At 42.7% G+C, this 25,640-nt stretch overlaps 1 protein-coding gene across 2 annotated transcripts; it reads left to right on the forward strand.

Moving 5' to 3' along the window:
- Positions 1–693: 693 nt before the first annotated feature.
- On the forward strand, positions 694–24,769 carry luc7l3 (LUC7-like 3 pre-mRNA splicing factor). 2 transcript variants are annotated; one of them, XM_072558994.1, is made up of 11 exons: positions 694–851; positions 3,094–3,160; positions 5,932–5,971; positions 6,054–6,201; positions 6,485–6,559; positions 8,295–8,399; positions 8,484–8,645; positions 9,518–9,795; positions 11,236–11,402; positions 20,133–20,332; positions 24,167–24,769. In XM_072558994.1, the coding sequence occupies exons 1-10, from the start codon at positions 753–755 to the stop codon at positions 20,297–20,299; spliced, it is 1,308 nt and encodes a 435-aa protein (XP_072415095.1). In that variant the 5' UTR covers positions 694–752; the 3' UTR covers positions 20,300–20,332; positions 24,167–24,769. The 2 variants fall into 2 exon arrangements, with proteins under 2 accessions (XP_072415095.1, XP_072415096.1); XM_072558995.1 differs by having other exon boundaries at positions 9,521–9,795.
- The last annotated feature ends 871 nt before the right edge of the window (positions 24,770–25,640 follow it).

The raw sequence follows: 25,640 nt of genomic DNA on the forward strand, positions 1-25,640 counted from the left end.
AGTCATAAATACTAAGGGTAAAGAGAATTATTACTGAGGGGAATTTCTGAGGATAAAGGAGTAATTGGAGGGGAAGGATACTTAGAGGGCAAAGTAAGGAGGGTGGAGGTAATTAGGGACATGGGTTAAGTAGAGGGTAGGTAGAGGTTATCAGAGCAATTCAGGTAAAGGGGTAATTACAAGGTAAAGGGTAATGTATTTCAGAATAGAGGAGGTAATTACAGCATAAATCAGCAGTTATAGGAAAAAGGGGTAATTAAGAGTGTAGAGACAATTAGGGAATAATTAGATGGCAAAGGGTTAATTAGAAGGCAATGTACAAATAAAGGGGCAATTAGATGGTTAAGGCGGTAACTATATGGTAAAGGTGTAATCAAAGTGTAAGAGACAATTAGAGGATATTTGGATAGGAAAGGGGAATGAGAGACTAAAGGGGCAATTAGAGGGCGAAATATATAATTTGAGTGTAAAGGGGTAAGTAGAGGGTGAAAGGTATAATGAGGGTAAAGGGGTAATTAGATGATATAGGGTATAATCTGAAGGTAGAGGTTAAAGGGTATAATTAGAGGGTGAAGGAGTAATCTGAAGGTAAAGGGGGTAATTTCTGGTGACCCTGATATGGGGTGTATTCTGACCAAACCAGGTGACCCTGGCGGCGTGGGTCATTTCCGGTGCGTTGCAGTGTGGGAGGGGGCCGCGGTGCAGACTGGGAGCAGGCGGCTGGCGCCATTTTGGGAGCGCGGGGGGGAACGATGTTGTCGAACGCGCAGCTTCTGGATGAGTTGATGGGCCGTGACCGTAACCTGGCCCCGGACGAGAAACGCCAGAATGTCCGGTGGGACGATGAGAGTGTGAGTCCCGGGGCCCGGTCTGACAGAAACTGAGTGACATCTCACTGGCGCCGGGAGCCTGCGGCCTAGCCTCGGGCCCCGGTTCGTGCAGAAAGGGCTTTGCCGGGAGCTGCCAGCGAGAGCCCGGGAAACAAAGCGAGGATTCCCGCTGTCTGAGGCTGCTGGAACCTCTCCCCGGGGCTGGGGCCTGGGGCCTAGCTCTGTCCCCTGTGCCCCGGCCCCGGCCCCGGCCCCGGCCCCGGGTGTGAGTGAGGGCGGGGAGGGAGAGGGTCTCGCTGCGGGTGGGTTTGAACCTGTCACCGCTGTGTCCCCCCCCCCCGGAGGTGGGACAGTGCCTGGTCTCTGGAAGTAAATTGTCTCGGAGTCACCTGCTGCCAATGAGCAGAATCCTAACAAAAAGTGATCAAGTTGATCCCGGTTCCTCGTTAATTCGTCTCTAGCCAAGGATCTCAGACTTATCTTGTTGAACTTAACTAGTTTCATTGGGAATTTGAGGAAAACAAACTTCCTGAGAATGCACACATTCATAAAATTAACCTCTGGATTAAAAATAAACTTCAGTTTTTGTTAGGAAAGAAATATCCTGTGGGGAATACTGAAGATTTATGACTTTTTAAAATATCAGCTGCTGCTTTTGATCTCTCTCTTCACCCCCCCCCCCCCCCCACCACCAATATTAATGTCATCAATGAAAATCCTGGAGATTTTAGTAAAGATCCTGAAAACTAATTTGGGGTTGCAGATTCATTATCTTCTATCCAGTTGAAAAGTGCTTCCTGTGTGGCCTTATCGCAGGGCAAGTTGTAGCAGTGCATTGGGGTGGATAATGGTGTTGTAAACCGCATGCTTTTATAAACAAAACTCACTTTTAAGATTCTTGGTGTTTAAAATTATTACAGTACATTGCAATCACAAAATAAAGTTGGCAGCAACTTATGAAGATCCACAAAAGTGCCAATGTTATGTAGTTCATTTTCACTTTTTGCGACAGTTTTGTGTTATAAAATATTTAGTGCTGCTATATTCTGTTCTTATGCTGTTGTATTAATTGTGACCTAGGTTAACTGTTAGTGTGGTCATGCAAAACCTGTCAATATACTTGGTTGTTCTTCCTTCAGTTCTACCCCTGTTGACATTTATCTTGATGAGGCAGCAGTTAGGAATTGGGTGTGGCTTAACTGTTTGGTTAAGTAGAATATCCTGTCATAGCATGCTACTTGCCAACTTAGTGAGTAATTTAAAATGTTCACCATTGATTGTATGCTTTTATGGGTTTCTGTTTTATTTGTTCATGGATTGTATATGTTGCTGGCAAAGCCAGTATTTATTACCCTTCTAACTCATCTTAAAACTGTGGTGAGTAGCTACCTTGATCTGTTACAGTTTGTGCTAAAGGTACACTCTTGATGGTAAGGCAGATATTTCAGAATATTAGCCCTGTGACAATTCAGACCAATAATGAATTCCAAATAAGATAGTATGAGGTAGAGGCAAGCACTTACATAGTTGAGATCACTGATTTAGGAGGACCTTAAACTATCTACCTGCTCACTTTGTCTTGATGCTGCCCATGTTCAAATGGGTTGCAAACTGCTTCGAGGGTGAAAAACACAGTTCCTCACTTTTATTTTACCCTACTTTGAACTTTTGTAGTGGAACAACCCACTTCCAGTTTTTTTGTCAAATGACAACTTATGAATGCCTGACTGCTCTTTAACCAGTGGTACGCTGTCTGTGTTCCTTTCAGCAGGGCCACTCTAGTGATTTGAAGTAGAAACCCTGGATAATTTGCTTCCGTCTCCAGTGTAAGAGTGCTGAACCTGTCAGTAAGAATCCATCTGTCCTGTCTGCAAAGTCTGGATTTTGATTCTCAATCAGATTTCCTTGTGTACTGTGCAGTGACTCCCACGGCTGAAATTTGGACATGCATTTGTGCACCCCTTTTTTTCCCAAAATAAGTGCAATATCTGTTATGAGTTGTTTGAGAAGCTAAAATGTAGTCTGGAGCACTGGCTGTGATTATCCAGGATTACACAGAGTTGATTGTCTTGAAATAATGCTTTTGTTTTGTTCTTGGATTCTTTAGTAACACTCAGAGGCTACTGTGTAATTTCAGCTGTACTGGTTGCTGTACTGTGGAATGGGGCTGAGTATATTTGGGTTGGGGTGGAATTGATGCATATTGTGAAAGCGAATCTGTTACTGAAACTAATAACCACTATTACTATTTTGTCTTTAACAGGTATGTAAATATTTCCTGTGTGGATTCTGTCCAGCTGAGTTATTTACGAACACACGCTCTGACCTGGGTAAGAGTGCTTCATATAAAACTGTTCCATGATAATCCAGTTGTTCAATAGTTTAGTGTCACTGAGGAAATGATCTGGTGTAATTGGCTAGTCACTTAAAAACTATCCAGGAGCCTGTTGAGCAGTTAGTGGAGGCTGCCATGGTGACCTACATACACTGATAGTTAAAGCAAGGGCAGCTCTCTAGGGTTTCTGCGCAGTGACTAAAACTCCTGACTGGCATGTGTGCCTTTCAAGGTAGAGGAATAGCAGTGAAGCCTCTCAGTGGAATTGACTGCCACAACTTGTTTGAGAGATGGTGAGGAATTGTTGGTGGCTATGGATGTATACTCCAGAGAGTGAAAGGAGCTGATGAATGAACTGTTCCCAGTCAAAATCAGCATCTACAAAGGAAAGGACACCCGGAAGAAATTAAGCAGCATCTGGTTATAATACTTCCCCAAGTCCTGTTCACCTATGACCCTATGCTTATTGGTGTACATTAGCAACATCTTAATTTTAAGGTCAGTCGTTTAGAGACTGCCTGTGTTCCCATCAGTCCAGGACTGTTCACGGCCGCAACTTTAATCACTGTAAACACAAGACGCGATCAGTGTTGGACACGCTTCTTTGAAATGTTTCTGTCGGGCCTTCGATCTCCTTCAAATAATCTGATTTTTGGATAATTGGTATTTGGATAATCAGGATTCCTCTGTATTTGGCTGTACGTTGAGAGAGAGGAATGCTCGATGCGACCTGGATGTTGTCGTGCACTATTTACTGAAAATAAGTGTGCAGGTACAGGAGACAGTGAAGAAGGCCTTAATGGTGAGAGGGTTCCAGTAGAGGAGAAGGATGTCTTAATGCAATTAAACAGGGTATTGATGAGGCCACACCTAGAATATTGTGTGCTATTTTGGTCACCTTATCTGAGAAAGGATGTTCTTAAAAAGGAGGGAGTGCAGCGAAGATATTAAAACTTGATTCCTGGGATGAAATGACTGATGTATGAGGAAAGATTAATTAAGTTAGGGTTACACTCACTGGAGTTTAGAATAATCCTAGTGGGGATGGATCTCCTTGAAACCTATAAAATTCTAACAGGGTCTATTCAGTGTGGGTGCAGGAAGGATGTTGCTGCTGGTGGCGGGAGTTTAGAATGAGGGATCATTGTTATGAGATAGACCTTTTTAGGTCTGAATTGAGAAACTTTTCACCAAGTGGTGAGCCTTTTGAATTAGAACATAGAACAATGCAGCCGAGGAGCAGACCTTTCAGCCCCACGTGTCTGCACCGACCACAATGCCGTTCTAAATTAATCCCATCTGCCTGCATGTGGTCTATCCCCCTTATTCCCTGCCTTTTCATGTCTGACTGAATGCCTGTTAAATATTGCTATTGTATCTGCTTCCCTAGCAGCATATTACAGCTACCTATTGGCTTCTGTAAAAGTTCACTCCTACACAATGTGGTTGAGGTCAAAACAGTGTTTTCAAGGAAGTAAGATGCAGCTCTTGTGGCTGATGGGAGCAAGGATATGGAAAGAGGATGGGGTTAGGATTTTGAACTTGATCAGCTGTGGTCATATTAAATGGGGCAGGCTTTAGGTGTTGAATGACCTACTCCTTCTATCTTCTATGTTTCTGAGTCTCGTCTTTTAAACATGTATTTATATAGCTCCTTTAACGTGACAAAAGATTCTGGGGGCTTTGCAGGACTGAACACACAATGCTAAGCAATGAAGAGATAATACAGAGTAACCTCTATCTGAATAAGATTATCTGAAGAAGATCCCAAGGTTCCGATAGAAACATTACATCAAAGAGGTGTTTCCAACACTGATCAAGCCTTTTGTTTACAATGATTAAAGACAAACTTGGTGTACTAATATGCTGTGTGGAGAATAGTCCTGGGCATCCATGGGAGCCCAGGCACAGTCTCCAAATGACAGACTTCCACCCCTACCACCGCCAAGGCAGCAGCAGTCTTACTGTTGGTGTCCAGCCTGGCTGCCCCGGGAGTGGGGAGAGGGGGGGGGGTGGGGCTGGGAGCAGGATAGGTGTGGTTGGGGTGGGCGGGGCCAGGGAGTGTCAAAGGGGTTGGGTCAGGTGGGGGTGGGATGGACAAGCTTGGGGGGTGGGGGGGGAGAATTTGGAAGGTCAGATGGAGATATGGGGGGGGGGGGGGGTGGTGAGTGAGGTGGGCAGAGGTTGAAGTGCTGCTTTCACTAGGTGAAGTGACTCCATCTGATGTAGGAGCAGTACTCCAAACGCTTGTGATTTCACTTAAACCTGTTGGGCAATAACCTAGTGTTGTGATGTCCGGCTTTGTCCACCCCAGTCCAATGCTGGCACCTCCTCGCCAGAGATAATGTATGGGAGCAAGAGTTCAGATAAGGAATTGGGATGATTCTAGAGATTAGTTTACTTGGGTGGTTGGTTTTGACTGGTGCAGGTTCAGTAGACTTAATGGTCCTTTTGTGTTGTAGACTTAGATGTTTGTTTGGATGATTAGATCTCCTTTCTGTCTTTTATTCCAGAGGGTTTTCTCATAGTCAGTTTCCACTTAAACCATCCGCATCTGTTCATAAAACCAAAATTATTTTTGGCCTTACCCATGGCCTTTTCTACAGAGACTTTCAAGTTTTGAAATATAATCTTTCAGAGGGAATGGCATTTGAGACAGAGCTCCCTTAGGGTGGACTTTCTGATGGTCTTGATTGTGGCATTGTGGTCATTATTTGTGACAGACATACCTTTTGTGATGTTACATTTCAATTTTTGCTCCTTTAGGTCCCTGTGAGAAGATTCATGATGACAATCTGCGGAAGTAGTAAGTTTCTAGCTTTATGGCTTCTTGTGTACTGTCCCAACATGTGGAATATCCAAGTTATATCTGCCCTTTGCTCCTGCAGCTATGAGAAGAGCTCCCGTTTTATGAAAGTGGGTTATGAGAAAGACTTCCTGCGTTATCTGCAAAACCTGATGGCTGATGTTGAGCGGCGGATCCGTCGAGGTCATGCTCGGTTGGCACTATCCCAGAACACGACAACTGGAACAGCGGTGAGTGCCCGGGTTGGGCACTGATTCACTAAAAATAGCACCTGGACCGCTTTCAACAGTCTGATTCTACAAGCATATAGTGAAGCCCACTCGGGAATGTTTATAAAGCAGTTGGTTTCTTGAGAATGAATACTGTGTGGAGGAAATTGTAAAATGAAGTGTGTGGGTGGTTATGGAGATGGGGGGGGGGGGGGGGGTGGGGGTTGTGTACAATGGTATGTGAGATTAACTGCTGTACTAACATTGCTGTTTCTGAATTGCTCATTATGTCTGTTTCTGGCAGACTGGAGGGCCTGTGAGTAAGAATGAAGAGAAGGGTCAGGTTTTAACAGAGAAAATAGAAGAACTCCTGGAACAGGTAAGAGCTGAGAGTGTGGCTGCTCTAATAATTCTGGGAAGAGGCTCGGTTTTAGGCTTCCTGAACTTTCTCTGACTTGTCGTTAAAATGTCCAGCAGGAAATGGAACTAGCCATCCCTTTGTTTGTAAAATGTCTGTATTCAAACAGTACCATGGATGCTGGCTCTGTCTGCCTATTGGAGTTACCGGGCCATGTCTTGGATGAGCAAGTGCCATCCTAGAGTCAGTTGAGTGATTTGAGTACAATCAGTGTGTGAGGTTGGTTTGAGGAATTCTCCATGAAGTTTAGTCAGACTACACTGTGCCTCTGTAACACAGGGCTGGAGGAGGCAGGTCATCTCCAGAAGCATTCACACCACGCGGTGACTCATGCAGATATTGAACATAATAACTGCACACTCCTTTTAGTCAAGTGTTAGGAGATTACAGGGTGACCTGGACAAGCTAGGTGAGTGGTGAGATGCATGGCAGATGTAGTTTAATGTGGATAAATGTATGGTTATCCACTTTGGTGGCAAGAACAGGAAGGCAGATTACTACCTAAAATGGAATCAATTTAGGTAAAGGGGCAGTACAGAGAGATCTGGGTGTTCTTGTACACCAGTCAATGAAGGTAAGTATGCAGGTATAGCAGGTAGTAAAGAAGGCTAATAGCATGTTGGCCTTCGTAACAAGAGAGATTGAGTGAGTATAGAAGTAAAGAGGTTCTTGTGCAGCTGTACAGGGCCCTGGTGAGACCACACCTGGAGTACTGTGTGCAGTTCTGGTCTCCAAATTTGTGGAAAGACATTGTGGCTATTGAGGGAGTGCAGCGTAGGTTCATGAGGTCAATTCCTGGAATGGTGGGATTACCTTACACTGAAAGACTGGAGTGACTGGGCTTGTATACTCTTAAGTTTAGAAGACTGAGAGGGGATCTGATTGAGACGGATAGATTATTAAAGGATTGGACACTCCGGCAGCAGGAAACATGTTTCCGCTGATGGGTGAGTGCCGAACCAGAGGACACAGCTTAAAAATACGGGGTAGACCATTTAGGACAGAGATGAGGAGAAACTTCTTCACCCAGAGAGTGGTGGGTGTGTGGAATGCTCTGCCCCAGAGGGCAGTGGAGGCCCAGTCTCTGGATTCATTTAAGAAAGAGTTGGATAGAGCTCTCAAGGATTGTGGAACCAAGGGTTATGGAGGTAAGGCAGGAACAGGATACTGATTAAGGATGATCAGCCATGATCATATTGAATGGTGGTGCAGCTCGAAGGGCAGAATGGCCTACTCTGCACCTATTGTCTAAGTGGGTATGGATTCAAGTGTCAAATTCTGGTTGATATTCTGAATGCAGTAATTTGAGTGCTATGCTGTCAGATGTTGTCTTTCCGATCTAATGTTAAATTGGCCCTGTATTTGTCATCCCCTCTGGTGAATGAGTCATCCCATGGGATTATTTTGATCTATATGCTCTAGACATCCTGACCTATATTTTGGATTAGTGGTGCTGCATTCGAGGAGCAGTAAAATCGGCGTTTCGGGCAAAAGCCCTTCATCCTGACCAATATTCCTCCCCTTATCAAGGTCCCTGAAGAAAATGATCAAATTCTCGTCTCCTTATTGTTTGAGGGAGTTTGCTGTCCAACTGGTTGCTGTGTTAACATTGCTGCACTGCTCAGGATTTGCCAAAGCATTTCACAGCCAGTGAAGGTGAAAGGCACTCGTAATTTGATCTCGCTTTGTTTTTTAGATTGAGGAGCTGGGCTCTGAGGGGAAGGTGGAAGAGGCCCAGGGTATGATGAAACTTGTCGAACAGCTGAAAGATGAGCGAGAGCAACTGCGATCTGCCAGCTCGGTGAGGCTTATTGGCTTGTCATCTTTGATTATTTCACATGGTTGATACATATACCTATAGGATATCTTTAAAATAATTCTGCAGACCATCGAGAGCTTTGCGGCCCAGGAGAAGCAGATGGAGGTTTGTGAAGTGTGCGGTGCATTCCTCATCGTAGGAGATGCACAGTCCAGGGTGGATGATCACTTAATGGGGAAGCAGCACATGGGCTATGCGAAGATCAAAGCAACCGTGGAGGAGCTGAAGGTTAGTGCACGGCTGGAGTGTTATAACTATCCTATTGAACTGATGGTGGACCTGACCTGGAGTCACTAGGTTCAGTTCTGGGCACCACACTTTGGTAAGCAGATAATGACCGTGCGGGTTGTGGAGCGCAAACTGACCAGAAAATAATGAGGATTGAAAAATTAAATTGAGGGCAGCTTGCAGAGACTGCAAATATTTTTCTACGTTCGGAAGGTTGAGGTGATAAAGTTGTGTGCATGTATATCCTCTGGGTATGGGTAGGAGATGTTGACTTGCAGGTCGTGGTGTTCAATGTACTTGCTGTATTTGTCCATCTGGATGGTAAAGGTTGTGGATTTGGAAGGTGCTTTCGAAGGAGCCTTGGTGAACTGTTGCAGTGCATGTTGTAGATGATGCACACTGCTGCTATTAAGCATCAGTAGATGGATTGAATGTTGAAACTGTTAGATGAGGTGCATGTTAAATTAATACTTGGCCTTGGATAGTGTCAAAGCTACACTCCTCTAGACCAGTTGCGGGTATTCCACCAAATTCCTGAGTTATGCCATGCAGATAGTGTATAGACTTTGGGGAGGTTGCAGAAATTTCAACCTCCTGTAACAGGCATAGTATTTATAATCCCTAGTCCTGTTTAGTTTATGGATGTGGATAAGGGATTCAGTGGTGGTAATACCATTAAATGTCAAATGGTGATGGTTAGATTCTCTTGTTGGGAACGGTCATTACGTAGCATTTGTGTGGCGTGAATGTTATTCAGGTCTTGCTGCGTTTGGGCCTGGGCTGCTACAGTATCTGAGGAGTTGCAAATGATGTTGAACATTCATACAATATGTATGTGCTGGCTGTGTATTTAGTGTTTTATTTCTGTCCAGGAGAAGGTTCGGAAGAAGACTGAAGAACCAGAACGTGATGACAAATTAAAACGCGAGAGGGAAGAACGGGAGCTGGAGCGAGAGCGTGAGCGGGAGGAGAGGGAGAAGAAACGGCGGCGGGAAGAGGAGGAGAAAGAGCGAGAGAGGGAGGCACGGCGTAGGAGGAGCCACTCGCGGAGCCGGCATTCTCATTCTAGCCGGGCGTCTGACAGAAGGCGAAGCAGGTCGCGTGAACGCAAGCGGTCACGCAGTAAGGAACGTGAAAAGAAACGCAGCAGGTATGGAACGAGGTGTAGAGGAGAGCTGAGGAGTTAAAGACGATTCGTGAACAGAAACCGACTCCATCCTGTTGTTCGTGGGGCACACTAGTCTCCCTGTGCCTCAGTTCATCTCCCCAGTTAGCAGACCCTTCAGTCCTCCTCGTTTGTGTGTTTACGTGGTGTCTCCATGAATGTTTCGATTATATTTTCCTCACTTGCTCCATTTCAGTTGTCTCTGAACTGAATGGCATATTAGGCTTTTTCAGAGGGAGTTAAGAATTTGCGAAGTTGCATTGCATTTGGAGCCACCTGTATGCTAGATCATACATCAGCGAATCAGATTTTTTTACTGCAGTTGATTTATAGTCTTAAGTACCGGTCGCTGTGAAGCTACCATTATAGTACTGAGGTTTTCCTGACTCTGATGGGGAGCTGTCACCTGCCCCCTCTCAGCTGTGGTGCAGCAGTTGCCCTGCAGTGTACATATTCTTTCCTTTGCTTGTATTGCACTAGTAAGTGAGACCCCATGACAACCCAGTGCATTTACCTTTCTGGAGTGCCTGTGTCTATGCCTAAATTCAGTTGCAGCGTCCAGTCTCCAGTAAGCAGATAATGACCGTGCGGGTTGTGGAGCGCAAACTGACCAGAAAATAATGAGGATTGAAAAATTAAATTGAGGGCAGCTTGCAGAGACTGTGTCACTACCATGGACCAGCAAGAACCATGTTTATCTCATGATCAAATGTGTTTTACTGCCGTTTCAGCCCAAGCAAAGAAATGAGACTCCCCACAACAGGAAATTGAGTGAAATCCATGCCCAAAATGACTAATCAACAGCTGAAATTCATGTCAGTTCCTGGAACCTGAAGCCCATGTCAGCACTTGATTTTCCTCTGGCTGACTTCCTACCCTCCCACTCTCAGCTACTTTTACTCCCTTTTACCACAGCTCTGCCAAGTCCTCACTTTTGGTAGTGCTTCAAGTGGAGTTAAGAGTAAGCAGGTGTTAAGTTAGTAAATATTTTTTGACCAGTTAGTACTATGAAGTAGTTGTTCTACAACTTATTGACTGCCTTATTAAAGCAAGGTTGATTGCAAGGACATATCAACAACGTAAGGGCATTTCTAGGGAGTTCCTGAGACATGGTGGAGTCCTTGCTAAGAACTCTTGAATAGTAAGGCAAAGTTTCTTGAGGTTCTCTCATGCAGCATTTTAAGTTGGGCATACTTACGCGTGCCACATTCCTGTTCATTTTGTTTATTACTTCACATTTGATAAGTTTTTTTTAATCTGTTGTATTTCCTGGTGTGGCTGTGTCTAATTTTATTAGATAATTCTCCTGTGAAACGCTGAGATTTTACTGTAATAAAGGTGCTGATAAAAGTTTTTTTTTGAGATTTGTTAGGAAAGTGTTGAATTTTTAAGTGTGATCTTCACTTCAATTTGGTTTCACAAAAGGGGTGAGGATCGGCGGAGCAGAGACCGCTCTGAGAGAAGCAGAGACCGATCAGAAAGGAAACACCGATCCCGGAGTCGGGATCGGCGCCGATCACGAAGTCGGGATGTCAGGTCACACAAGCACAGAAGCAGGAGCAGAGAGAAAGAGAGGAGGTCAAAGGACAAAGGTACAAGCATTCAGGCTCTTCACAACGGTTATATATTGACTTCTTTCACTGATATCTCCCAAGACCTTTCTTAGCATGGAGCCAGTTGATTAAGGTGCTTGTGTATCTATAGGACAGGATCTGTGGTTTGCAAACTAAATCTGTTCCAATCATCATTGGGTAAGCTTAGTTAGGTGACAGTGAGCTGTGTAACTGTCAAACTCACAACTGCAGGCCTGGATGGAACTCGGAGGGTCAATCTTAGTTACCCCCGTCGCCCCCCCCCTCCAGCTGGTAACTTGTGCTCTGTACAACTGTCCTGTGAGCGCAATCGCTTCAAATCCCAATGATTGGTGGATGGAATGTCCTACCTCAGCATTGATCTAACCATTGTAGAGATGTTTATTAAAATAATAAATCTGAAATACCTATTCTTAAGAGTTAAACCACAAGATCGACAATTTAACCAAAATTGTATTAATGAGTCTAAAACTTAGAATCTTCAGAAATTAAACATGAATTAACGTGAATTGTGATTGATTGTAAACTATAAATTACACAGAGTTGGCTTGACAGTTCACTCAGCATTTACATCACACATTCTTCCAAACGTTGTCTTCCTTGTGAATTTCACTCTTCCGTTTCTAGAATTTAATCTAATTCCCAGCTGATAGCAACAGCCAACACCACATTTCCCAGGTGCACTCTTCTGTAAGGGCATGTTGTGTTCTTTCAACCAGGTGTGTCCCCAGAAATTTTGATTTCCAATCTTTTAGCTTCCTTACAAAAGGAAGAACATAGAACAGTGTAGCCGAGGAACAGGCCCATCTGCCTGTATGTGGTCTATCCCCCGTATTCCCTGCCTTTTCATGTGTCTGACTAAATGCCTGTTAAATATTGCTATTCTTGTTAAATATTGCTTCCACTACCTTGTTTAGCAGTGTTTTACAGGTACCTATTGCCCTCTGTAAAAATAAATTTTCCTTGTATCTCCTCTGAACATGTCCCCTCTCCGTCTTTAAATCTGTGATCCCTTGTATTTGACATTTTCACCCTGGGGGAAAAGACTGACTATCCATTCCTTTCATTTTACATTCTTCTATTGGATCACCCCTCAGCCTTTGATGCTTTAGCAAAAACGATCAAGGTTATCCAACTCTCCTTATAGCTAATACACTACAGCCCAGGCACCTTCTTGGTAAACCTCTTTTGCACCCCATCCAAAGCCTTTATATCATTCCTATAGTGTGGCAACCAGAACTGCACCTAATACTCCAAATGTGACCTGATTGACTTATACAGCTGCAACGAGATTTGCCAACTTGTATACTCAGTGCTTGACCGATGAAGTCTAACATTCTGTATGCTGCCTTTACCACCTTATCCACTTGTGTTGCTACTGTCAGCGCTATGGACTTGCATCCTAAATCCTTTTGTGTATTAGTGTCCCTAAGGATCTTGCCATATACTGTGTACTTTTCTCTTACATTTGACCTTCCAAAACACACCACATTTTCATGTAGAGAGCAGAATGTGTATGAATGAGCTTCCAGAGGAAGTGGGGGAGGCTGGTACAATTACAGCGTATATCTGGTTCGTTTGGATGAGTTGGACTGAAGGGTCTGTTTCCATACTGTACATCTGACTCTATGACATCACACTTGTCTAGGTTAAACTCTCGGTGGATTTCCTTTCTCTGTTAAACTTTTTAATTAAGGTCTGTCTCAAAACAAGTTTTGAAACCATAAATTCCATCCTAGAATATTGTGAAAATAATTTAATTGTTTGAGGGATGCAGCATTGCAGGCAAGTTGACTGTTACCACATCTCTAAATGGCCTGACAAGGGAGTAATGAACAGTTGTCTTGGATAGCTGCTGTCCATAATGTGTAGGTATATCCAGGGTCCTGTTCCAGGATTTTGACCAAATGACAATATAACTTCAACTCTGGGTGTGGGTGGTTCTGTTCCCATGCATGTGCTGCCTTTGTCCTTCTGGAGAGTAAAGATTGTGTGTTTGGAAGGTGCTGTAAAAGGAACTTTGAGTTGTTACAGTGCATCTTATGGGTGGTACGTGCAGTTGCCATTGTGGTGGAGAAGAAAGTGAATGGTGAGGGTGGTGGATAGGGCACCAATCAATTGGACTGCTTTGTCCTGGATGGTGGTGGTTCTTTTTTCTGAGCAGTAGTCATCCAGGCAAATGGAGAATGTTCCATCACGCTCCTGACATGAAAGTGATTGATTTTATATTCAGTTTGAGGGAGTAAAGATTGTTTTTAAACTTAAATAAGGGGATTATGAAGGCAAGAAAACAGAGCTGAATTGAACTGGAAAGTTAGGTTAAGGGGTCAATAAAGATGCAGTGGCAAATATCAAAAAGGATGTTGCAGAATACACTAAATCAATATGATGAGAGGACACATCATCTGTGGTCAACTAAAGTTTCAAAACAGTATCAAACAGCATGGTGATCGTGCATCAGGGGCACAAGGCACTGCTGGGACCAGATCTGGAGAACATCCCAATGAAGAAGGAAGGATGAAGCAACCGTGGCTGACCAGGGAAGTCAGGGACAGCATAAAAACAAAAAAAGAAAGCACACAATGTGTTGAAGATTAATGGGCAGCTGGAGGATTGGGAAGCATTTAAAAACCAGAGGATGGGATGTGGGTGGGAAGGATAAAATTTGAGTAAGCTAGCTTGTAATATTAAAAGAACATTGTAAGAGTATTTTTAGATATCTAAAAGATAAGAGACAAGAATAGACATTGACCGTTGGAAAATGTGACTAGAGAAGTAGTAATAGGAACTGAGATGTGATGGACGATATGAATCTGTACTTTGCATCAGTTTTCACAGTGGAAGACATCAGCAATGTACAAAATTTTTGTGTATTGGCAATTGCTAAGGAGAACGTACTAGGGAAGCTGAAAATCTGAAGGTGGATAGGTGGACTGCACCCTAGAGGTTTTGAAGGAGATAGCTGAGGGGATTGTAAAAACATTGGTGATCTTGCAGGAAATGCTGGATTAGGAAGGGACCCAGAAGAGTGGAAAGTGGCTAAAGTAGCATCCCTGTTTAAGGGAGGGAGGGAGGCAGGAACCTATAGGTTGGTTAAACTGACTGTTGGTCCATAGAACTATAGAAATGATACAGCAGAGAGGGAGAATATTCAGCCCATTTTGTTCATGTTGTCCCAAAGACAGCACGGTGCCGTTTCTAATCCCATCTTTCCTATGGAACATCACTTGAAACAGGTTCCAAGGGCAGCTACTGAAAATAATTTGGCATATTACCCTGTATCCCATGGGCTTTTACTTTTTTGACTGGCAAACTTCACTCATTCATTTAATGAATCAAACTCCATGCATTCATTGAATCAGACTTCATTCATTCAGGGAATCAAATTTCACTCTCTCATTCAATGATGCAAACTTCATGCTTTCATTCAGTGAGTTAAACTTCACTCGTTCATTCCATGCTGCAAACCTCATTCAATGAATCAACCATCATTCTTTCAGTCAATGAATCGGGCACCATTTATTCGATGAATCACACTGCATCAATTAATTCGGTGAATCAAACTTGACTGACTCATTCAAGGAAGCAAACCTCGGCCCGTTTGTTCGTTCAAGGAAGCAAACCTCATTTTTTTAATTAATGAATGTGACATGCCTCATTCATTCTCTGAATTAAACTGCATTCATTCATTCAGACCAGTGGGATCTTGTCAACTGCTTCACTAAAATCCATGTGAACAATATCCATTGCACTACCATCTTTGATTCTCCTTGTCACTTTCTCAAAATATTCAGTCAAATGCATAAGGCATGACCTTTCTTAACAAAGCCGTGCTGACAATCCCCAACTAGTCCATGCCTTTCTAAGTGACAGTTTATCCATTTTCTCAGGATTGATTCTAACAATATACCCATCACCAAAGTAAGACTAACTGGTCTATTACTGTTTGACATTTCCTTTGGACTTTGTTTAACCAACAGAACTGCATTTGTATTCCTCCAGTCCTTTAGCACTCACCAGTGTCTAGTGAAGATTGGAAAATAATCCTGATAGCAGCTGCTATTCCCTTCCTGACCACCTTCAACATCCTGGGGAGTAATCCATCCCAACCTGGTGACTTAGCTACTTTCAAGAATTCCAACTCCTCTAACACTTTTCTTATTCTAATCATTTTATCAAATACTTCACACTCCTGAGTTATTATATTCACATCTCCCCTTTCCTTTGTGAATACAGAGACAAAAAATTCATGTAAAGTTCTTCCCATATCCTTTGTGTGTTCACCCTTAATCTCTAATAGGTCCCACTTTTTTCTTAACTATCCTTTTGCTCTTTATATTCTGGTAAAACATCTTTGGGTTTTCCTTAACTTTGCTAATATTTTTTCGTGCCCTCTTTGATTACCTTTTTTTAAACTTTTTATCTCCGTACTTTCTGTACTCCTTTAGGCTATCTGCAGTGTTGAGTTTTTTTTTTGTAACTATTGTAAGGTTTCTTTTTCTGTTGAATCTTCAATTTACTAGACAACTATGGGGGTCTAGATTTCGCAGCACCATTCTTATTTTTGTGTTCCAAGGATCGTACTTTAAGTGCCTCCCACTGGTTTATCCTTTAGCTGTCCTGTCCAGTCCACCTCAGCCAAATCACTTTAGTTTCCTAACATTTGCCTTTCCCTAAAACTCCTGATTTTCTTTCTGTCCTTTTCCATAATGAATCTATCTGAATTGTGGTCACTATCCCTAATATGATTAGATTACAGTGTTGTAACAGGCCCTTTGGCCCAACAAGTGCCCATTGTCACATTACCCGCTTGCCCAGTTTCATTTCCCAAAACTAAATCCATAATTGCATCTCCTCTGGTTGAGTTTGTCACATATTGTCCAGGAAAAATTTCCTAAACATGGTACATGCATGTTTCACCCAATGGTCCTACAGACAAAGTATTTTCTGCACATGTCCTTTTATCTCCCCCTCTCTTTTGGTGGGTGTGTGACTGCCCCTTTTTTTTAATTTGATAAGCTTAACCCATAAAGCTTCGGTTGTTAGTTTGCTTAGCATGTCATCCTTTCTCACAACTGTAATTGATTCTTTAACCAATACTGCTTTCCCCCTTTTTTTTTGTCAGTCACACTATTCTGACAATTCTCTATCCTGGGATATTGAACTGCCTTTCCTTTAGCCAGGTTTCTGTTATGGCAATGACCTTGTGCTGCCATGTCTGTCTGTGCCCGTAGTTCATCTGACTTGTGTAATACTCTTCATGTTGAAAAACAAGCAGCTCAAACCCTATGTTAGTATCCATTGCTGGACTTACTTTTGTCTTTGAGTCACTGACAACATCACTAACTAATGTTCTACCTCTTTCCTGATCCGAATCTGACCCAACAGAGTCGACACTTTCGTTCCCATCCCCCTGCCATACTTATCTAAAACCTCACCAACAGGGCTAACAAAAGCCGCAATGAGGATATTTGTCCCTGGTCTGCCCAGGTCCAGCCAATCAGGCTTGTACAGGTTCCCCCCCCCCCCCCCCCCCCCAAGAAACAGTCCCAGTGCCTCAAGAATCTAAATCCCTCCCTGGTGCGCTATTTCTTCAGCCATACATTCATCTGATCTGTCCTCTGACTCCTGCTGTCGCTAATGTGGCACTGGGGTTAGTCATGAGATTACTGCATTTGAGATTCTGCTTTTTAATTTATTTCTGAACTTCCTAACAGTGGTTGGTACAATTTGACCGTCCGTTGTGGAGTACTTGGAAATGAATGGTAAAATATGGCTGAGTCAGCACGGCTTCATTATTGGGAGGTCATGCCTGACAAATCATAGAATTCTTTGAGCTGGGGAACAAGCAGGTTAGACAAAGGAGAGCCAGTGGACATGATCTATTTGGATTTCCAGCAGCTCTTTGACATGGTGCTGCACAGGAGGCTGCGGAATAAAGTAAGAGCTTGTGTCGGGCAAGGTACTGGCATGGAGAGAGGATTGGCTGACTGGCAGATGGCAGAGAGTGGGGATTAAGGGGTTGTTTCAGGATGGCAGCCAGTGACTAGTGGAGTTCCACAGGGTTTGGTATTGGGATCACTACTATTCACGTTAGACGTTAATAATCTGAACAGAGGGCATTGATGTGAAGTTTACAGATGACACAGGTGGTGTTGAGGAAGCGGGGAGGCGGCAGAAGGCCTTGGTCAGGCTGGGAGAGGGGCAAAGAAGTGGCAGATGGAATACAATTGGGAGAGTGAGAGATTAGGCACTTTTGAAGGAAGAACAGAGGCATCGACTCTTTTCTAAACTGGGAAAGGCTTCAGAATTCTGAATCACAAAGGGACTTGGGAATCCTGGTCCAAGGCTCCCTTCAGGTTAATGGACAGGTTCAGTTGGCAGTTAGGAAGACAAAGCAATGTTAGCATTCATTTCAAGTGGGCTAGAATATGAGTAAGGATGTATTGCCGAGGCTGTGAAAGGCTTTGGTCAGACCGCGTTTGGAATATGGTGAGCAGTTTTAGTCCCTGCATTTCAGGAAGGATGTGCTGGCATATGTGGAGGTCCAGAGGAGGTTTACAAGAATGATCCCAGGGATAAAGGGTTTGTCAAATGAGGAGCGGTTGAAGACTCTGGGTCTGTAGAAGTTGAGAAGGATGAGAGAGAATCTGATTGTAACTTACAGAATATTGAGGGGCCTGGATAGAGTAGGCATCAAGATGATGCTTCCCATAGAAGGAGAGACTGGGATCAGAGGTCACTGCCTCAGTGAAAGGACAATTCTTTTGAGCGTGTGAATCTGTGGACCTAATTGCTGCAGAGGGCTATGGAGGCCAAATCATTGAATGTATTTAAGACAGTTCGGTAGGTACTTGTCCTTATTTAAGGGGATGAAGGGTTACAGGAGAAGGCTGGGGAAAAGGGTTGAGAAATTTATCTGCCATGATCAAATGGCTGAGCACACTTGATGGGCCAAACAGTCTAATTCTACATCTGTTTTATGGTCTACTGTTTTGCAGAAGTGGCCAACTTAATGAAGGAGGGATGGAATCCATTTGAAGCAGTTTAGACAAGGTTTGAGTCTCCATGCCTGGAATGGGCAGATTGTCTTATGCGATAAAAGTTCAACAGGCTTAATTTGAATCTTCAGGAACTTGGAGGAAAAAGAAGTGATAAACTTTGAAATAAATAGTATCATGAAAGAGGAGTGTTTTGTTAGGGTGAATCTTGAAAGGATGTTTCTGCTTAAGGAGAATTGAGAATTAGGGTCACTGCTTAAGTGAGTTGCCCATTTAAAACAGTTTTTCCTCTGTCAGGAGTCTTTGGAGAGGTTCAGGGAAAGGTTTACAGAGCATTGAGTAGATGAGAGGGAGAAGTAATGATTATATAGAGAAGGCTTAAAGGGCCGAGTGACCTTCATCTGCTCCTGACTGAAGTATGTCAGCATTAACAGCAAGAATGCTACAGAATTCCCAGCCAGTGACTTGCTGTTGCTATTGTTGCTGCTCCAGTATTTACATAGCCACTAGAATGTTAATGGTTTGGTGATTGGGGGGGGTGGGTTCCTTGCTAATTAACATTGCACAGTGCACATTGGCAAGAAGGTAAAGGAAAGCTTTGAAAATACAGGGGAACCTCAATTATCCGAACATGATGGCCAGGCGCTACTACGTTCGGATATTCAATTATTTGGTTAATCGATTTTAAATGCCTTTCCTCTGGGACTCTGAATCTGCTCCCTACTGAGGAGACTGCAGCAGGTACAGCGCGCGGGTCCCCCAATCCCATCCAACACCCCCCCCCCCCCCCCCTCTGTAGAACTCCAGGGAAAATGTGGGGCGAGAGAGAGGGCAGAAGGTCAGTCATTTGTAGATGGTGCCTGTTTAATCACTGTCATGAAAGACACGGTCACTGTTGGAAACGCGTCTTTGATGTAATGTTTCTATCAGGACCTGGAGATCTCCTTTTGGATAATCTGATTTTCAGATAATTGGTATTCGGATGATCACGGTTCTTCTGTACTCCAAAGTTGAATCAGTCCATTAGATGTTGTGGCATCTTTATTGGGTTACAGTCCTATCTGGAGTGTAAAAGTATAAACATTAATCTCAGGAAAAAGCATTACCAGTTGATCCATTGTGCAGTCACCACCCAATCAGCTCCACTCCTTTGTTCTCTTCCAGTTGTGTTTTGAAAGTTACTGTTGAATGTATTTGCACTGGCTGTACCAGCTGACATGTTCCAGATTGCAACAACTCCTGCTTGTTTAAAAATGAAAATCTTCTAATTATTAGATTAGATTCCCTACAGTGTGGAAACAGGCCCTTCGGCCCAACAAGTCCACACCAACCCTCCGAATAGTAACCCACCCAGACCCGTTTTCCTCTGACTAAAGCACCTAACACTATGGGCAATTTAGCATGGCCAATTCACCTAACCTGCACATCTTTGGGTTGTGGGAGGAAACCGGAGCACCTAGAGGAAACCCACGCTAATACGGGGAGAATGTGTGTGTGCGAACTCCACACACAGTTACCTAAGGCTGGAATCGAACCTGGGACCCTGGCGCTGTGAGGCAGCAGTGCTAACCACTGAGCCACCACGCTGCCCCATTTTTTTTTTCCCTCCCCCAAATTTATCCTCCAATTTAAAGCCTTTGATAAACGAACCAATCCTGCTGCCACCTCCATTCAGCCATTACCTGAAAATGATGCCATTGTCTCCAGTAAGTTTCTATCCTTGTTTCAGAAAGGAGAGACTCTGATGAAATGAGGAAAAGCAGTCGGAAACCCAGTCAGACAGACAGAGAGAGTGTAGAGGCTCGACCAGACGCCATGGAGGTGGACGCCACTAAAAGCGAGGTCAATGGGAGAGATGAAGACCTAAAATCTGAAGGTGACACTCAGTCCAATTAAAACTGATCTGATTTGACCTCAGATCAGACCAAGGTAAGTGTCTCTTTTGCATTCCTCGGTTAGGGTTTGCCCTTTGTTTTTTATGGTTCGCTTTAGCAGTGCAGTGTAAGTATTGCAACAGAAGACGGAGAGACTCTAACCAACAAACGCACGGGAAGGTATACTATGTAAAACGTCGAGCGAAGACAACAGACTAGTCTTGACAGATTAAGAGGCAAAATGTGCATCTGGGAGACACTAGGTACTTTACTTTACCTCTGCATATTCTATGTAATGTTCTGAAACCTGGTCCTCGTTTCTGTTCCTTTATGGATCTGGTGAATGGCAATGAATGAATTTGATTTAAAAATAATGTTAAGAAAACTGTAAAGTTTTGGGAAATTGGATTGTGTGGGTTGGTTGGTTGCTGTGAATTGTTATCACTTGAATAAGTTTAGAATTCATTAAGTAGGTGGAGAATGGTTTTTCCTGTTTCTGTAACTGCATCTAAGGCATCTATTTGAAGAAAAATTTTTTTTAGTTTTAACAAAATCTGTTAATGTCACGGATGTTGTAGATTTTTTGTTTTTTTTTGTTTTTTTTTAAAAAACTGCCTTGCACTCTAATGGAGTCTTTCTGTAACTCGAGCCAGTAGCTTGGATTGATGGAAGTGTAGGGTTTATGACTAAGTGAACCTGAGAACCATATCTCACACTGCGCTGATCTTGTGAGCCGCCCATGAAAGCAAATTAAAAATCAAGGAATCAGTGAATGAATTGCAGGTACTCATGCCAGGTACACTCCTTTCTCTACACACCTGTGTTTGAATGCTTTTGCCTGTTTTTAAAAATAAATCTTTAATTTTTTTTAAGCTTGCTATTTCATAATGTATTTGCTGATCATGTTTAACACAGGATTTAAATATTCGTTTCCTGTCACCATAATTTTTTTTGACAATTGTGGAATTGTTTCTGTGCAGATTTGTTACAGAACTCTCTTCAAACTACAGGGGATGGAAGGGAATTTTCAAGAATTTAACTTTACTTTTCACATAAATTTAAAACAAACCAAAAGCTGTAGCAGCCTCCTGTTTGCGTGCAGTACATTACAGGTCCTAGCACAGAGGTACGACTTGCGAGTTCTTTGCCCTCCGTCCCCCTTCCTTGCCCTCCCATCCCATGTCAAGTGAGCTCTTAGTCCGATGGTATCCTGCCATGGCAGATGAAAAATTGTTTTTGTTAATATTAAATACAGAAAGACATTTGAATGGCAGTGACTTTGGTTACAACGTGGGCAAAGGAATTGTCAATATTAATTCTTTGCTTGTGATCAGTTTCCTGGCTGATCAGCTGTTGGCCCAACTAAACTCTGGATCTGTGGGAGGGTTCTAAAGAAGCTCTGTGAAAGTGTGAATAATGATATTCAGCAGAGGTTTCTAGCACATAGGCACATTGACAAGTCAGTACTGCTGGGTCAGTCTGGTTACTATTTGGACGCGGTCTCTCTGCCAGTTTGATTAGGTCAAGGTACTGGAGCCTGTTTGACTCCAATGTTCTCTATTACCCGACCTCCTATCTCCCACAACACATTCCAGCTATTAAATGAAGACAGTGCTTGCCTCAGTCTTGCAGCTGAATACCTTCCATTAATAAATATTTCCAAGTGCCTATTTGATACTGGCTCCCTTAACCTTATCCTTTGCTTATCTGAATTGTACCAGGTTGAATTTCTGTCACACTAAGTATATTTCTCAGTTACACATTTCCCTTTTGAAATAACCTTTTTTTTGGGAAACTGATGAGCCCCAGCCTTTGAATTCCAGTCTCATTCTGGGGCTGTACCTTTTTTTTCTGTGTAGGAACAGTAGGCCTGAGGAAGGGATGTGTGCAAAAAGTGTTTAAGGTGATAGGACAGATTGAGATCATGATGAAAAAGGCATGCACAAGCCTGGGCTATTAAATAAAGGCATAAAGTAGAAAATGGAGGGAGTTATGGTGAATATTTTTATAAAACATTTAGTACACCCTCGACTGGAGTATGTGTCCACATCTGGACACTGCACTTTAGAAAGGATACAGAGACTCTAAAAGAGGTGCAGGAAAGATTTATAAGAATGTTTCCAGGCTTAAGGAAAATCAGTTACATGGATAAATTAGAGAAACTACATTTCTTTAGGGAAGACAAATCTGAGATTTCATAGGTGCTGAAAATCATCTATTGGACAGGAGATTAAGAAATACACTTGCTGGGGTTGGGGGGGTGGGGGTATTCTTAAACTAGGAAGATCACTCTTACAGAGAGCTGATATTGTCTCCACTGACCCCTGGTGCCAATGGTGTCCTCCCATGGAAACTGAAAATGTTGTTAATTATTAGATGCATAATGACATTTTGAAAATTTTATGCATGTGGCATTGCTATACCCTTTTCGTCTTACCTCAAATCCCACATCAATGATCAGCTTTCAGAGGGGCACTGGAGAAAAACGAAAGCATTGACACTAATGTTCACCTGTAATGGCGAGCATGATACATCATTGAAACAGTATCTCTGGTCTGTTTCTGGGCTACACGCAGCCCCATTAAATATAGGCAGTTAGCAAAAATGTTACTGAGCTGAGTCATGAATTATTTCTCTGCCACCTCATGAGTCTGCTTTGACTCACTCACTCTACACCATTTTTTCACCATCCCAGGACGTTCTACCTTTAAAGCACTAGGAATACAATTTGTTTATTTTCCTGTGCTGTTGTATTAAAAACCAGGCCTCGCTAATTCCCCTTACCCTCTCTCACATCACTTTGTCTGAGCGTGCACATCGCTTCGTTATTGACAAACTAGGAATTTTATTGAGGTATGTTGGGATATTTGTGCTTGTGTAAGGGCTATATGAATCATAATTGTGATTGCACCTACTGATCCATTTATAACAGAGTTAATGATAAAGAATTTGAAAAAACAGCCTTTAATTTTATCTGTAGGCTCACTAATTCCAGATTCCCTGAGAACATTCTGTTGACTGTGCTCTTTAATATATTTAATATTGGAGGGATGGGAGAAACATTGTTGCAATAATGAGTTAATAAATATGGCTTCAATTGTTTCGGTAAAGGAAGGGATTTGTGGCTCCCAATGATTTCAGCGGGAACAAGGGATATGAATCCCTCTCTAAACTGGAGTGAACTGGTGGGACTTGGGGGCAGGAGAGTCCAATATAGAAATGGATTCCAGGGAGCTGGGCAGATGGGAGAGTGCATGCTGTATTTGGATGCTGGCTTGATGGACCAAATGGCTGTTTCTCTGCACTTTTCTTAAATCCCATATTGCCTTCACATATCCACATGGATAATGTTTAAAATTTGTAAACAAGTGAAGCATTCTGTAAAGTGAACATTATGCTGAGGTTACTGTAGAAGTTACAATTAAACATTAACTGGTTTGTTTAAGGCAGCAGCACACATCAAGGAGAGCTTTCCAGTAAAGAATTAATATTGACCAACCACAAGGTAAAATGTTTTTCACATGTACAGTCACTGCCCTTGACCCTTTTTATGTTGTGTGATAAATTGGTTGACAAACTCTGTATGCTGTCTGTCATTACAGATGGGAGATTACAGTAAATCACTACTTAAGGATACAGTAGAGGTGGGCTGTTTACACTCTGAGAAAGGGTTTCCTTTTCTAGGTTAGAGCTGTAGCCAGTCGTTAGCAGAAACCCCAGAAGACAAGTGCTCTGTGTAGGGCAGTAGGAAGTCTCCAAGAGGTACTTTCCTTTTGCCTTTTTTTAAAAAAAACAGAAAATAAATGGTTGTGTATAATGGTGAACACGTTTTATGCATTTGTTTTACAGTGATTCTAATTGCATGTTGTCAAATGTTTAATTTCTACAGGCATGGCCATTTTTGAAGATGTCAAGGAATCCCCGTGAAGATTCGATTGCTCGACCTGAAGTCTCTGCCCAGTTAAAACAAGGTGAAAGAAAGCTGTAGTGGTGTAGGGAGAGGGAAAGAGTGAGAGAAATTGTAATTTAAGCAAAAAAATTCATTTCAGGACTTATATGTACAATTAGCTGCCCAAAGAAGTTCCCGTTTCTTGTGCTTGCAATACTCTTTTTCACTAACAGTGAACTCGAGTCCTGTTTTTTCCACAAGTGTCAGACTAAAGTGAGCAGCACCCAAACCATGTGACCTGCAAATGTGTACCCGATGGTTTCCTGACGTTTAAATTTCTTGGCAAACTGCTATCTGTAAATACACAGGCCACAAAGTTGTATAGAGCTGTTTTGATTAAGAGGCTGATTTTTACCATGCTCCTGTCGCCACTATCCTTTTTTTTTGTTTTTTGTAGTATTAGGCTGCCTGCCTCTTTCTCAGTTTCCCATCTAGCCGTGAGGACGAGTGTTTTTCCCTGCCCTGCTGTTCCTGTATTTTGAAAATGGTTGCTGTAATTTGCAAATTTTAGTGTTGAGTATGAATAAATTTTTTTTCAGTAAATCTTCTATTGTGCCTTGTGTTTTAACTTTTTGGTTTTGTAGCTCACGTTTTTCAGGTGGAGCATGTCAACTTGGTCTTGTGTTACCAGTCACAGCCTTCGGGGTGCAGCACCCTTCTGTATTCTCTACAACGTCATCTTGTTAGCTGCAGTCTGGTTGGCAAATACTGCATTGGGTCTGAAAGTTAAGTCACATGTGGAGACTTGAGCTGAGAATGCAGCCTAACACTGCAATACTGGGGTATGCTGATATATATTTCACTTCTATTTTAGATGAGTCATTTCAACTGAGATTCTTTTTGCATCCTGTAGATAAGAACCAAAGGAAGTATTTTAAAGAATATTGTTCCTGGGGTTCTGCCCAATGTTTTGGGGTGGGGAAACCCATTTAGTTCACTGATGTCCTATAGGGAAGGAACGCTGCCATTCTTACCTGGTCTGGGTAAGAATCTTATTCCTGTTAAGAGTTCATTTTATACATTTACAAAGAATCCAAACTCCTGCACTTAAATGCTTAACATATAAATACATCAAGTACAAAAATAGAGTGCTGTTCGGTGATTTTACAAAAAAAGGCAATCATTATCTCCTGAGTGGGAATGGATTTCCTTTGGCATTAACCTTAGAATCAGTTGATCTGAAGCTTTAAGTCACAGTGTGGTGCCCAGGATTTCTACCATCTTTGCTGCACAGGTTTATAATGGTTTAGCTTAGGCCAGTCTAGCATCCTTCTGGTGACGTCAGTGTTTCGGCAATGTGGTTGACCCTTAACTGTCCTCTGAAATGGTCTTGGTTCAACTTTAGTTCAAGGGCAATTATGGATGTACAGCAACTGCTTTGCTCACCAGCCATGTCCACGTTCCAAGAAAAGAC

This window comes from Chiloscyllium punctatum, chromosome 39 (assembly GCF_047496795.1).
Source record: "Chiloscyllium punctatum isolate Juve2018m chromosome 39, sChiPun1.3, whole genome shotgun sequence".
Lineage (NCBI taxonomy): Eukaryota > Metazoa > Chordata > Chondrichthyes > Orectolobiformes > Hemiscylliidae > Chiloscyllium > Chiloscyllium punctatum.